General features: G+C 46.1%; 2 protein-coding genes across 2 annotated transcripts in view; both read right to left on the bottom strand.

Moving 5' to 3' along the window:
* The window catches only part of LOC114595233 (uncharacterized), a 99,660-nt gene that overhangs the window by 53,457 nt on the left and 30,480 nt on the right, over window positions 1-15,723 (bottom strand). The gene's annotated exons all lie outside the window — the stretch shown is intronic.
* LOC144327429 (uncharacterized) overlaps window positions 1-15,723 on the bottom strand; it is a 60,414-nt gene that overhangs the window by 14,233 nt on the left and 30,458 nt on the right. Inside the window, exon 11 of the mRNA XM_077926766.1 lies at window positions 11,372-12,789. Within this exon, the coding sequence (XP_077782892.1) occupies window positions 11,372-12,789 (1,418 nt within the window). The remainder of the gene's footprint in view (window positions 1-11,371; window positions 12,790-15,723) is intronic.

Below are 15,723 nucleotides of genomic sequence, written 5' to 3'. Positions count from 1 at the left end.
GGACGGTTCTGCCATCTGGGAGAACCCAAACGTTATTTTGTTGGACTGCGCCCACAGATCGCCAGAGGGTCTTTTCTTCCTCGGGTGCTTCCTCGTAAATTTGTGTAGTGTCTATGTTAAGCGGGATTTGTGGAGCTTGAAATTCCGAATCATTGTTTGGGGGGCGGAGTGCGGCTGACTGGGCTGCTTTATCTGCTCGTCTATTCCCCTTTGAAATTGGATCTCTACCGCGAGTGTGAGCCTTACAGTGGACGACTGCGATCGCGGTAGGTAGGTGAATGGCAGTCAAGAGTCTCTCTACTAAGGCAGCGTGTGAAATTTTTGAACCAGCAGCTGTTAGGAAGCCTCTTTGTAACCAAATTTGGCCGGTGGTATGCACCAATCCAAAACAGTACTTGCTATCCGTGTAGATTGTAACTCGTTTGTTTTCACATATCTCACAGGCACGTATAAGCGCTATTAACTCTGCAGCCTGGGCGCTGTATTGCGGGTTTATTGGATTGGCTTCTACGACTTCAAAATCAGTGACCACAGCGTACCCTGTTTTCCTTTCCCCTTCGACAACCTTAGAGCTGCCGTCTGTGTAGAGTATTATATCTGGGTTGTCTAAAGGTAGGTGGTCCAGGTCTTCCCTGGGCTTTTCGGCTTGCCGGACTATGGTGGCGCAGTCATGGTGCGGGGTCCCGTCATTAGGGAGGGGAAGAAGGGTGGCTGGGTTGAGGGAGTTAACTCGCTTGATGGTGACATTTGATGGTGTTAGCAGGACGGCCTCGTACCTATTTAGTCTGGAGTTGGAAAAGTGATGGCACCCCTTTAATGTTAATAGGGTAGAGACGGAATGGGGCACATGGATAGTGATTTCGTGCCCCAGAACTGTCTCTTGAGCCTTCTCCAGGAGGATTGCTGCGGCGGCTATAGCTCGTAGGCAGCTTACCGCCCCCTTTGCGGTTGTGTCTAGTTGAAGACTGTAGTATGCCACAGGCCTCTCCTGGTCTCGGAAAGGCTGAGTTAACACCCCCGAAGCCACCCCCATTTGCTCGTGGACGAACAAGTTGAAAGGAATTCTGTAGTCAGGTAAGCCTAGGGCGGGGGCAGATCTCAGTTCTTGTTTCAGTCGTTCAAAGGACTTGTATGCCTCTTCCTCCCAAACTAGAGTGTCTGGGTGGTCTTGACGGGTCATAGCCGACAGGGGCTTAGTGATCTCGCTGTAACCCGCAATCCATGCTCTGCAGAAGCCAGCCATCCCTAAGAATCCCCGTAATTGTCTCTTAGTCTTGGGAAGGGGAATTTTAGTGACCGCCTCTATCCTGTCTGTTGCCAAGCTTCGGGTGCCTATTCCTAGGATGTGCCCGAGGTATTTAACTTCTTGTTTGCAATACTGTAGTTTCTTTGGCGACACCTTATGTCCTTTTCTAGCCAGTTCTGTTAGGAGATGCTTAGTGTCCGTTTTACATGCTTCCTCGCTAATGGAGCAGAGGAGAAGGTCATCTACGTAGAGTAAAAGGGCGGAGCCAGCTGGGAGATTTATGTCTTGTAAATCTTGGTGTAGGATGGCCGAAAAGATGGCGGGCGATTCTACGTAACCCTGGGGCAATCTAGTCCAGGTGAGCTGACTAGGTCCCCAGGTGAAGGCGAAGAGAAATTGGCTGTCCGGGTCTAGGGGTATGCTAAAGAAGGCGGAACAGAGGTCCGCAGCGGTGTACCACTTAGTCTCTGCGGGTATGGCGTTCAGTAAAGAATTCGGGTTGCCCACTACTGGATGTCGAGGTATGACAAATTGGTTCACGAGTCTCAAGTCTTGCACAAAACGATATCTAACTGGTGCCCCCTCTGCCGATGGTTTCTTTACTGGGAGCACTGGGGTGTTACATGGGGATGCGCAAGGGACTAGGATTCCCTTCTCGAGGAAGTCTTCGATCATAGGAGTTAACCCCTCGATAGCTTCTTTGGGTAAGGGATATTGTTTTGTGCAGGGAAAAGGTAAGTCAGTCCTGTAGGTAATTTTCACTGGGGTCGCTGATAATAAGAGACCCACTGAGGTCGATTCGGTGCCCCATAAAGAGGAGGGCAAATCTCATTCCAATTCCGGGGGTAGGTTTGGGAATTGTCTATCTGTCTTTTCCTCCTCAACTATTCCTTGGAAGGATGGGATGGATTCTTCGGGCATGTGTAGGTAGATGCCTTCCTTGGTACATTTAATGGTAGCGTTCAGTTTGCAAAGCAGGTCCCTTCCCAAAAGGTTTACCGGGCTGCTAGTTAGAAGGAAGGTATGCTCGGCCAGTAGCGGTCCGAGGGTAACCTTGGAAGGACGTGATAGTGGGCAAGTGCGGGGTATCCCATCCAGACCCATAACTTTTCTAGTCTCCGGACCCGGCTTCAGGTGGCTATCGGTTAAAGTAGAGTATGTGGCTCCTGTGTCCAATAGACATTGATACGGGTGGCCATCGATCTCTATCGTGCAAAATGGGTCTTCAGAGGATAACGTAAGGACTGGACAGATGGTTAGGGTTTGGTTGGGATCCCCTCCTAATTGTCAATAGGTTTCTTGGTCATCAGGAAAGGGTTGGTTAGGTGGGTGCAAGGGAGGTGCCGTGGCGTTAGTCCACGGGTGGGTGGACGGCGTTATAGCGGGCATCTGGGTCCTTGGTCCTGGTGGAGGTCTTTGGTTCTGGGTAGATGCACTCGGAGGCGGTTGGGGTTTATATGTGGTCGTGGCTGGTTGAGGGTTATGAAGGATGGGTGGTTGGTTCCCGTATGCGTAAGTTGGGTTTGGATGCGGCGCTCCATAAGTTATATTATTGAGGTAGGGGCAGAATCTTCTTATGTGTCCCTCTTCCTGACAGTAATAACAGGCTCCAGTGGCTGGTCCCCATGATCTAAGGGAATGGGGAGGTCCTCCTCCTCGGATTCCCTTTCCTCGGCTAAAACCCCTGCCCCTTCCGGAGTTTAAGTCCATACTCAGGGCAAGGATCTGTTCGGTTTCAGGTTTGGGGTCCCTTTTCTTCCTCTCATCCCGTGAATTATATACAGATTTGGCGATTGAGAGGATTTCACTGATACTTTTGCCATCATACCCTATTTGTAAGTTCAGGGCCTTCCTTATATCGGGGCAGGCTTGGTCTTTAAAGAAGCCTTTGACTATGACTTCGTGTTGGGGGTTTTCGGGGTCGATTCCCCCCCATGTCTTGATGGCTGAGACTAGCCTGGTATAGTAATCAGATGGGTGTTCGTTTGCCCCTTGCAACACGGACTGGACCTTCGTCCAGTTGACAGTACGTTGTCCAGCGGCCTTAATGCCGTCTAGGATTGCCCGTTTGAATAAGTTCAGATACCAGATGCCGTTGGTAGTATTGTAATCCCACGTCGGCTCGGTGCGTAAGCATTGAGCTGTGAGCGGCTCTAACCCTTGTGGGCGTCCTGTCTGGTAGTTGGGGAGTTCGATTGCCTCTCCTGCCTTTGCCAGAATATCTGCCTTCTCGGCCTCGTTGAAGAGGGCGTTTAAGAGAACGTGAACGTCTGGCCAGGTCGGGTTATGGGTCGAAAAAATGGCGCTGACCTGACGGTGGCATTTATCCGGATCGTCTCTTAATGATGGCATTTGATTTGACCAATTTACCAGGTCAGCCGTATAGAAAGGCTGGTGGGTATACACCATTCGAGGGGGTCCATCTGGCCGTAGGGGTGGGATCGGCAGGGCCCTTAAGGGCATCTGGACTGCTGCGGAGTCTGCCTGATTTGAATCCGCTTGCTTGGATGTCTCTGGGACCTCTTGAGATTTTTCAGGGTTCTCTTTAGATTTTTCAAGGAGGCTAGGGTGTCTGGAAGTGGCCTCTAGTATTTCTTTGGCTCGCTGCCTCAAGGACAGGAGATCAGAGCTCTCTAAGGTGGCGCTTTGTATTACTCTGGCTCGCTGCCTCGTTAACCGCGGGCTCGCGCCCCCACGCGCCCCTTGGTCTTCTACGTTCTCATCGCTGTCTGAGTCCTCTCTAAGGGTGGGTGGAATAGTTGGCCCATAGTAGAATGGAATGAGCGTTTGTTCCATGGAGTCATCCCCTGGGTGTCCTTCGTATGGAGGGGGCGGGGGCGACCTTCCATGATTTAAGATAGGTAGTTGGTAGGTCGTGGCTCTTTTAGTGGCTTGGAGCAGTCCTCTGACCGTCTCAAATGTGGCTAGGTATTCTAATTGGCGGGGTTTTTCTTCCATCAGGTACTTCTTAAGGTATTGTAGGCGCTCTTCATTAAAAGAGCCCCCCTTTGGCCACTGTAGCTCTGGTTTTGCGGAGGCAGTTCCAGTGGGCCAGGTGCGTGTACAGAGATCTTCTAATTTTTGTCTCGATAACAATTTGTGCCCGGGAATAGATTTCCAGTAAGAGATGACGAACTCAAGAGGGGAGTCGGGGTCTCTCTGGGACTCGGATGGCTTCCTAGAAGCCTTCCTCCCGGAGCGAGCCCGCTCGTGTTTGGAGGCTTGGGTACCCATTTTATTCACGCGTGTCTAGGTAAAGAGAGGGGAGAAGGGATCGTTAGGGGGTGTGGGCTTAGGGGAGGGTTTCGCTGCTTAGCAACTTCTTAGCGGGTTTTTTAGAGAGCTCTTCTTGCCTATTCTCTATTCCTTCCTTTCCTACTCTTCAACTTCTCAGGGGTTCCTCTCCACTCTGCCAAGTCCCACCCAACTCTCCTCGGGTTCCCCTCCTGGCAACCTCCTACCTATCGTTAAATCTCGGAAGAGGGACCCTACTGAACGCCCGCGCCGTGCGGTGCCAGATCGGGTGATCCCTTGATAGAGTTTCGGACGGAAAATCCCCCTTGCTATCGGAAGCGGGCTCACGCACGATACACGTGTTACGTGGCCCGACCGGTGCGGCTGGGATTAATTGATAGGAAAGCAAGACCCCTTCCTGCCCCCTCCGTAAGGGCGCTCGGGAAGTTCGGAAGAAGAGCTCCAATCCCTTGCTTTCAACCGAGATGCCCGTTGCAGGGAGTCGGCTGTCTTTTCAAGCCGGGTCTCTCCGTCTTATTCTCGGACTCTCGGTTGGTGCGGCTGACTGGAGAATTTGAGAGAAAGAGATAGAGCTCAGAGCCCCCCTTTCGGGCCGAGCGGCAGTCCACGGTCTCTCTCAGCACTTGGACCAAGGGACAGGCGAGAAAGAGCGATAGAGAGGAGGGCAGAGAATTCAGTTGCCAGGAGACTTCCACCCCCCTTTTCCACCAGTGCACTGGGTTTCCTATACTCACGCGTCTTCTGTGTAGATCCCGGGATCGAGGAAGCCGGCTGGATGTCCCTTTGCTCCCCGGCTGAACTCCTGGGACGTTTGATTACCGCCCGGAAGATGGCTGGAGGTCCAGAGGGTCTTCCCGGGCAAAATGGCCCGGAGCCGGCAGAAGATTTCGGGGCCCCCGGTCAGCAACACGGGAGAACCGCTCGTCCCTGCTCGGGCGCCAAATGTTACGGAAAAATCCCGGGTGTGGAATTCCAAGCCACCCGGTGCGTCGGACTGAGTCCGCGGGTCCTAGCGGAGAAAATAAGCTCAGCCGGAAACAGGAGCAAGATGCGGAGATCCGAGTTTATTGCGCAACAGGTTCAAGACGAGATTGAACCCCGAGAATGGGGTGACATAGACTTTTAAAAGTTCCCTCCACGTCCCAGAATACAGTGCATGAAAACGTCACGAATACATTATGGGAAGGTTGGGTTTCAGAAATTACATCATGAATATTTTACACACGTCATGAATATATTTACAGAGAGGTGGGGTTACACTGATTAGCATTTGAGACAAGGGAGGGGAAATGTGCAGAGTGAGGGATATACATAAGTAAACATTTCTTGAGTACCGGTGGTGGCTGGACAAAGGGACAGTGATATGCATCGTCTGCCACCTGGTATTGCCCGGAGGAAGGGTTAGGCAGGACGATCTGACAGGATTAAGAAGTTCCTGTGTACGTGCCCTGCCGCTTGAGGGATTATGGAGGTCAGGGTGTCATCATGGAGTCCAAAGGGAGCTGAGTTGAATGACACCGAAAGCAAGGAAATCGGAGCTATGGTTGATTTTATATGATTTTCGAAAGGTTCTGAAGGTTTCCAACCTGTTCCGTAGCCTCGGTCAAAGTTAGATACATTGTAACAAGGTTTTGACAGGTTTACGAGCAAAACGGATACATTGTAGCAAGGTCCTGATTGGATTAGGAGATCAGAAGCTTCGGTTCCATTGTTCTCGCTGCGGGGGGCCGTCAGTAGCTTGTCAGCAGGTTTAATGAGGCGTGCAAGAGCTCGCTGAGCTGCCTGAGCTAGTTCTTGCAGGATGAATGCACGGCTGTGATTGGCTAAGGCGCAGCTCAGTACTTTGAATGGGGAAGTAGTATGATACGGTCAACTCGCTTTAGGAATAGGGCAAGAGGGAGGCATAGGAAGAGATTGAGACAGGAAAGAGCCTTTTATTAGTAAGGCAGGGGTATAGTGTGGTGCTTGTGCAACGATGTGGGGGCTGAGGGTTCCAGGGAGGATTGGGCACTGTCGAGGTCATCGCCTCGGGCCCCTTCAGGTAGCGATGGAGGGAAATGGTTGCCCCCCCCCCTTCCTCCTTCCGTATCAGCGTGCACACATAGAAATTAATAGAAATAAATAAAGCCAGCCAGATGGGTGGTGGTGTAGCAAATAGTCAGGCCAGTCAAATGAAGAATTAAAGCAAGAAAGTTTTAATTGTTTGCCGGCAGCAAGCAATGGCACGGAGGAATAAGTTCCGTAGTCCGGCCCTTCCCAACAGGGGAGGCTTCCCTTCAATACATTCTTGAATCAGGTCTTTATCCAATCAAAAGTTACAGCATTAGACATACAGTGGTACCTCGGGTTAAGTACTTAATTCGTTCCGGAGGTCTGTTCTTAACCTGAAACTGTTCTTAACCTGAAGCACCACTTTAGCTAATGGGGCTACCTGTTGCTGCCACCACACGATTTCTGTTCTCATCCTGAAGCAAAGTTCTTAACCCAAGGTACTATTTCTGGGTTAGCAGAGTCTGTAACCTGAAGTGTATGTAACCCGAGGTACCACTGTAGATACATTAGGTTCCGCCTAGAGACGGGGCCTGAGGAGTTGTACATGACCCTTCCCTGTCCTTCCTTGGTAATCCTTATCAGCCCATCTCTGGGTGTCTCTGGGCAGTGGGTGTCTGAGTGTATGTACCGGATATGGGCCTGGCCTAGATCAACCCAATGGCTGCCTTGCTTAACATTTTAACTCCCAAAACGCCTTCCCTGAGCACATTGCCACAGTGGTGGTTCTTATATTTTGCCGTTTCTTCGGCTGCCCTTTGCTCACAGCCTCCAAGGAATGAGTTTCTCCGTTGTCTTCCATGGGAAAGCCCAGCCAACATGTCAACCCAGCAGCCCCTTCTAATGTTGCCGTCTTTATGCTTAGTGACCTGGGAGTCAAGCCCTGCTGAACTCAAGGCAGCTTACTCCCGAGTAGGAAAAACAGACTGGCCGGCCCCTCGCTCGGGCAAGGAGGCTAAGGCCCTGCTGGGATCACAGTGCGTGTGCCCACAGAGAGGGCTCTAGGTTTGCCACTTTGCCATTTCGTCAGCTCTCATGAACTCTTGACCAGGAGGCTAGCGGTTGCCAGAACCTCCATTGCTCCAAAATAGAAAATATTATTTATTCCAGTTATTCCGTTTATTTTCCACCTTTTTCTCCCCAAGGTCACCCCAGGGAGCTTCATGACTGGGTGGGGATTCGAACCCTGGTCCCCCAAGTCATAGAGTCCAACACCCAAACCTCTGCCCAGCACCGAAAACCTTACATGATTTCCAGATTTTACTTTGGTATAGAAATATGTGGATTTCAGCATTAGCTGAAAAATTAAATTATAAATTACTTGCTGCCAAAGGCTCGGATGACCCTGATGTCTGGTGGGATTTTATCTTTTATCTTACCAGCTGCACTGGCTCCTGGTGGAGTACAGGGTCAGGTTTAAGGTGCTGGTTCTGACCTTTAAAGCCCTTCGCAGCCTCGGACCCTCGTACCAACGGGACCGCCTCTCCTGGTATGCCCCATGGAGGACCTTATGGTTCATAAATAACAACATTTTGGAGGTCTTGGGCCTCAAGGACGTTAGGTTGGCCTCAACCAGGGCCAAGGCCTTTTCAGCCCTGGCCCCGAACAGGTGGAACGCTCTGTCACGGAAGACCAGGGCCCTGCGGGATTTGACATCTTTCCACAGGGCCTGCAAGAGGGAGTTGTTCCACCTGGCCTTTGGTCTGGACTCAGTCTGATCCTCCTCTTTCTTTTTTTGATGGAACCCCTTATATGGGATCCTGCATATAAATTTTCCCACGGGCCCATATAGGACCAGCATGGATAGCTGACCCTGGTGAATATTTGATGTTTCATCCCCTTCTGGTCTTGATTTGTGAGTCGCCAGTAAAATAAGGCTGCATTTTAAGCTGTATTGTAAGTTACATTTTAATCAATTGGTTCTTTGCTTTTTTAAAACTGTATTTTATATTTGGTGTTAGCCACCCTGAGCCCGTTCTTGGCCGGGGAGGGCGGGGTATGAATAAAAATCTTCTTCTTCTTTGCAACAAATGAAGACACACAGAACTCCCTCTCTGCAGTGCAATCTGAAATTTGGGTTTCCTGAAGGTCCTAAGGACTTGGCCAACCTAATATTAATAAGGTAAGCCAAAGGTTCTCTCCATATGAACCATCCTCTAGTCTCTGCTTCTCAATTTGTACTGTATTATTTTATGTAGTGTGCCTTGCCATTGTTTTACTGATTATAGTTTATTGTATTATTTACTGTAACTCTTGAGTGGACTTCTGTTTAAACTTTTATATGTTGATGTTATTATTTTATACTATTCTAATAATTGTTGAATGTTACTTTTTGATGTAGGTTGCTTATTTTAAAGTTTTATTATCTCATTTTTGTATTGCATTAGATTGTTATAAGATGTACATTTTTTGTTTCTTCAGCTTGTAAACCGCCTTGAGTATTGTAAGATAGAAAGACAGTATACAAATTAAAAATGATGATGAACATTGTGGGACTTTGAGCTGCTTCCGGATCCAGCCGAGACTCAGGCAGACTCAGTGGCTGGAAGTGCCTTTGAGCAACTGCAGATGGTTCCACATTCCAGGACCGGGAGAGCCTGGCCTCGCGCCTTCGTTTCTTCAAGGCTGGATGACCACAGTGCCGTCCTTGTGGGGCATCCCTTGCGCTTGGTCCAGAAGCTTCAGCCGGTGCAGAATGCTGCAGCACGATTGCTGTCAAAGCGAGGCCTTCTCGGCATATGACCCTTTGGCTCAGGTGGCTTCACTGGTCCACTAAACTTACTTTTATAAAACATCCCCCAAAATACCCATTTCCCCATGAGTCCGTTAGGCCGGTTTAGATGCATTCTTTTGCAATGTTAGCTTTATTGTAGTTACTGAAAACCAGACTTTCTCAATTTATTCAGATATACATAGGAGATTGGCTGCTCTCTCCTCAATATTTAGCTATCACAAACTCAGCAACGGTAACAAAGTTGAATGCCGCAAAGTGGACCGTGAAGCCTCCTGCCTGATGTCAAGAGGCAGGGAGTTCCAAAGTACACTTGCTGCCACATGAAAAGATCAATCTTTAAAGTTGGAGCTTCCTACAGGGCAGGGCTGGCAGGTTGCACAGTCAGTGGCCCAGTATTAGTGCTTTCTAAACAAAAGCATATCATTTCCTCTTCCAGAAATGCTTAATTGTGAATTCAAAGGACACTGAAGTCTTTACAGACCGAGATGACAAGACAGCTTTCCAGATTAGTTAGCTGGGAGTGAGACAGTTGGCAGAGTCGCACTGGGCTCGCTAATATGCCAGCTACTACAGGAATTGCTTCCTTGAGCCTTTTTCGCACTGCAATACCATTTCTTTAAAAAGTCAAAAAGGTTGATTTTTAAGTCATGGCAGAGTGTGAGCAAATACTCCACATCTGCCAAGCTTTCAGGAGCAGGACTAAGGGGTGAAATGAAGCCAAAATATAATTTTAAATAAAGAAATGGTTACAACAGTAAACAACAAATAACTTGTCCTGATGGAATTGCAGACTTTCTTCCTGCCATGTGTTACAAGTTTCATTTGATTACTCTAAAAGATCATGCCACCTTTTCCCATGAGTGCTGGGTGGATTCCGGCAACAGTCTTAACAATTTATATATTCAATAAACTTTGGCCACGTGTTATAAAAGGAATATAGATTGTGTTCCCTCACCTTCTTAATTTCCCTTGGCAAACAAAAATTTAAGATACTGAAATTGTGGTGCCCAGAATTGAACACAGTATTCTGGAAACAAAATAAAAAAATTCCTTCCAGTAGCACCTGAGAGACCAACAAATTTTGTTATTTGTATGAGCTTTCGTGTGCAAGCACACTTCGTCAGATACCATTTTATTTTTTTCCGACTTCATCCCAGTAAGTTATAAAGACGTTGAACAACAACAGGCCCGGGACAGAACCCTGCAGCAACCCAGGATGATGAGGAACCATGAAGGAGTCCTCTTTGGGTTCGGTCAGTCAAATCCACCTAACAGTTACCTCATTCAGCCTCATTTTACCAGCTTCCTCACATAAATGTTGCAGGGGACTTTGTCAAAAGCCTTACTGAAATCGAGATGCACTATTACCACAGCAGTCCCCTGAGAAACAGTCTGTAACTCCATCCAAAAATAGAAAAAGAAAAAAGAGAGATTTCTCTAGCTTGACTCGTTTTTGAGAAAGCCATGCTTTCATTCTGTCTGTTTATGTTGTGAATCACCGTGAAATCTTCAGATGACGGGGAAATGAATTTTAAAATGATAATAATAAGGATATTGACAAGCTGGAACATGTGCAAATGAAGGCAATCAAGATGGTGTTATTTTATTTATGCATTTATTTCATTTCTATAGCACCCTATAGCAGCGGTGCCAACTTGAATAAAATATAGGAGGGGTTTAGCAAGCCCCGCCTCAGTTAAACAGTCAGAGGATGCGGTGCAAGCATGCCATTTGAATGCCTGTTCCTATGAAGTGGGGGGTGGCCCCCTCACATATCTTATTGGGGGGCAAAGACCCCTCAGACTCTAAGAGTTGGCTCTTATTCTCTTTACCCACAGGTCTCAGGACAGTTACAACATAAAATCACACAATGAAAACACAAAACACACAGCCCAAAACCTGTAACCCCCACCTCCCCACCACATTTTAAAAGGGCATTAGATGTCAATCAGCCAAAGGCCTGTTTAAAGTGGTGTGTTTTTCTCTAGCGCTGAAAGCTGTAAAATGAAGGGTTTTCCACTCTTCGTATGAATTCTTTGATGGGAAGTGAGATGAGAGCTCTGATTGAAGCTCTTTCCACATTCCACACACTGATAGGGTTTCTCCCCTGTATGAATTCTTTGATGGGAAGTGAGATGGGAGCTCTGACTGAAGCTCTTTCCACATTCCATGCACTGATAGGGCTTCTCCCCTGTATGAATTCTTTGATGGGAAGTGAGATTGTGGCTGTGAGTGAAGCTTTTTCCACATTCAAAGCACTGATAGGGTTTCTCCCCTGTATGAATTCTTTGATGGAAAGTTATATTGGAGGCCTGATTGAAGCTTTTTCCACATTCCACACACTGATAGGGCTTCTCCCCTGTATGAATTCTCTGGTGCTTAGTGAAATCAGACCTCGTATTGAAGCTCTTTCCACATTCCACACACTGATAGGGTTTCTCCCCTGTATGAATTCTGTGATGGGAAGTGAGAGAGGAGCTATCCATGAAGCTCTTTCCACATTCCACACACTGATAGGGTTTCTCCCCTGTATGAATTCTCTGATGCTTAGTGAGAGAGGAGCTATCCATGAAGCTCTTCCCACATTCCACACACTGATAGGGTTTCTCCCCTGTATGAATTCTCTGATGGGAAGTGAGATGGGAGCTCTTCCTGAAGCTCTTTCCACATTCCACACATTGATAGGGTTTCTCCCCTGTGTGAATTCTCTGATGGGAAGCGAGATGGGAGCTCTGACAGAAGCTCTTTCCACATTCCGCACACTGATAGGGTTTCTCCCCTGTATGAATTCTTTGATGGGAACTCAGAGAGGAGCTTGTACTGAAGCTCTTTCCACATTCCACACACTGATAGGGTTTCTCCCCTGTATGAATTCTTTGATGGGAAGTGAGAGAGGAGCTATCCATGAAGCTCTTTCCACATTCCATGCACTGATAGGGTTTCTCCCCTGTATGAATTCTGTGATGGGAAGTGAGAGAGGAGCTATCCATGAAGCTCTTTCCACATTCCATGCACTGATAGGGTTTCTCCCCTGTATGAATTCTTTGATGCTTAGTGAGAGAGGAGCTCATACTAAAGCTCTTTCCACATTCAAAGCACTGATAGGGTTTCTCCCCTGTATGAATTCTGTGATGGGAAGTGAGATCGGAGCTCTTCCTGAAGCTCTTTCCACATTCAAAGCACTGATAGGGTTTCTCCCCTGTATGAATTCTGTCATGGGAAGTGAGATTGGAGCTCTGACTGAAGCTCTTTCCACATTCCACACACTGATAGGGTTTCTCCCCTGTATGAATTCTTTGATGGCAAGTGAGATTGGAGCTCTGACTGAAGCTCTTTCCACATTCCATGCACTGGTAGGATTTCTTTCTAATGAGATTTATTTGATGGGAAATTGAATGGGAGCTCTGATTGCAGCTCTCTCCACACTCCAAATTATTATGTGGCTTCTCCTCTCTGGGGATTTTCTCATGGTCACCCTTGTTCTTGATTTCCAATTTTTCACAATCTGCAATGGAAACAAAAAGGAATCAGAGCCTGAGGAACAAATGGAAGTCCCAGTTATGGATTAATGCTAATTAAATTTGTGGTAGGCAACCAATTGATGAAGACCCCAGCAACAAATCAGGAATATCAAATCAAGATCATGACAGTGACTAGGCACCACAAATAAAAAGAGTATAAGAAAGAGCATAACAAACCAAGGCAACTTTTAGCAGTTACTTCTTAGAAACAATCTGTGCAGTTAATACTGCATTTTTAAATTGTTTAATTGTAATATCTGATTTCTCCTGTTTCTCCCCTCTTTCTTTCTCTCTTGTCTTCTTTCTTCTTTATTCAAATTAATAGAGAATGAATCTAAAAATACTATCATGGAATATAAAAGGATTGAATGATAAAAAGAAAAGAAACAAGGTAGAACGCATAGTGGAAAAACAGAATTTAGATATAGCATGTATCCAAGAGACGCATATAAATAAAAAACACACAAGAGTGTTGATAAATCCAAAACTAGGGTCAGAATTTATAACAGCAGACAAAAAAAAAAAGAAAAAAAAAAGAGGTATGGTGATATACGTAAAACCTAACTTGGAGCCAAAGCTAATATATAAAGATGCAAATGGAAGAATAGTAAGAATTAAGATAAAAATCACAAGGGGAATCTTTTATGATAATTGGGATATATGCCCCAAATGAAAAAAGAGCAAAATTTTATAAAGGTTTAGAAGAGATACTGATACAGTATATAGGAGAGAAACTAATACTGAATGGGGTATTTAATCCAGAACTGGATAGATCTGCAGGATGGAATAAAGGAAAGGGGGGGGGGGACTTCTGTGCCGTTTCATAGCTATGATAGAACACCTAGATTTAATTGATAGTTGGAGACATAAATACCCAAACAAAAAAGCTTATACATATTTCTCTGAGTCAAACAAATCGGCCAGTAGAACTGATGTCATTTGGATCTCCAAGGATTTAGTAGAACAAATTGAAGCAGTGGAGATCCAGTCAAAAACACTTTAAGACCATAACTCAATCCTACTAAAACTGAGAGGGAAAGGGAGGGAAGGGCCGAAAAGATGGAGATTAGATGAATCCCTTCCTAGGGGAGGCGCAGACTGGGCATCAAGAAACTACTCTGTGGGGGAAGGTTTAGGGACCACCCACTCTCAGATTATGCCAGTGAATGAGCAAGACACAGAATAGAGGCGCTCTGCATTCTAACGGTTTTTTATCATTAATAAGAAACTTTTAAAACAGACTATTGAAGCCTATTGCCTTATTGCTCTCGAGCAACCAACCGATACCTCTAACAAAAGTGTTAAAAGGAATTCTTCGAGAGCAACAATAATAAGGGAACTGAGAAAGTGGTGGCATGGGACACATGTAAGGCCGTTATCAGGGGTTATTTTATCCAACAGAGCACAATTCAAAAAAGGAAAAGAGAAAAAGATAAAGCAGATTTACTGGAGGAAATAAAAAAGAAAGAAAAGGAGCTGACCAAGGACCTTAGTAATGAACAAATCTCTAAAGAAATCAAATTATTAAGAGCAGAATACTCCTCTATATTAGAACAAGAAATTGATTGTAACTTAAACATCTTAAAAAGCAGAAACTTTGAAAATGCCAATAAACCAGGGAAACTACTGGCTTGGCAGATCAAGAAAAGACAAATCAAAAGATTAATAAATAGATTGAAAATAGGAGAGACAACAACGGATGATCCAAAAAAGATCAGACAAGATTTTGTGGAATACTATAGAAAGCTATATAAAAAAGGGAAAGAAAGGCTAGAGGACATAGAACAATACCTAAAATTTCATAAAATACCAGGAATAACAGAAGCCCAAAGAGAAACACTAAATGCACCCATTACTATGATAGAAATTAAAAATGCAATTAAAAATGCCAAGTCAGGAAAGTTGCCTGGCCCAGATGGAATACCTGCAGAAGTTTCTAAAAAACTTGAAGAAATACTGTCACCACAGTAAAATGTTTAAGATTTCATTCCCTTAAAAACCTGAGGCGTTCCTATTAGGTCTTATGACACCAGAAATCCACAAGAAATACAGACCCCTATTCATGTATGCCTCAACTGCAGCAAGGATTTTAATAGAAGAAAAAGGAAACACGACATCATCCCCTCAAAGATTGAATGGCAAGCCACATTGATAGAGTACTTGCAATTAGCAAGGAGAACGGGGTCAATAAGAGGAAATACAATAGAAGAAGTAAATAAGGATTGGTTAATAATTAAGGAATACCTCAGAGGGTACTGGAATAGTAAAGGTTTTCTGGCAGATATTGAAGGAGCCTTGTAATACAAAGTACATGTCAGATAAAGTTAAATTAAGTTAACAAAAAACAACGTTGTGTAACTGTGTAAATAACAGTTTATTTGAAAATTAGTACAATGGGTATAGTCGGAAGTTTCTTTTCTTTGCTGACTGAAATATGAGATATTACTATGTTTTTTACTCTATTCATACTTTTATTCCTTTTTCTTTTCTTTTCTCCCCCCCCCCCTCTCCCTCGCTTTTTCCTTTTTGGACACACAGCTGTCCATGGAGGTACAGGTCAATTCAGTGTCTAGGGCAGCTGTCTACCAGCTCCATTTGGTATGCAGGCTGAGACCAAATAACACCAGACCTGAAAGACCTACACTGGCTCCCAGTACGTTTCCGAGCACAATTCAAAGTGTTGGTGCCGACCTTGAAAGCCCTAAACGGTCTTGGCCCAGTATACCCAAAGAAGCGTTTCCACCTCCATCGTTCAGCCCAGACACTGAGGTCCAGCTCCGAGGGCCTTCTGGTGGTTCCCTGCCAGAGAGAAGTGAGGTTACAGGGAACCAGGCAGAGGGCTTTCTTGGTAGTGGTGCCCGCCCTGTGGAATGCCCTCCCATCAGATGTTAATGAAATAAACAACTATCAGACGTTTA

This window comes from Podarcis muralis, chromosome 4 (assembly GCF_964188315.1).
Source record: "Podarcis muralis chromosome 4, rPodMur119.hap1.1, whole genome shotgun sequence".
NCBI classification, from domain to species: domain Eukaryota; kingdom Metazoa; phylum Chordata; class Lepidosauria; order Squamata; family Lacertidae; genus Podarcis; species Podarcis muralis.
The sequence above is the reverse complement of the archived record's forward strand: the minus strand, read 5'-3'. Positions and strand labels throughout refer to the sequence as shown.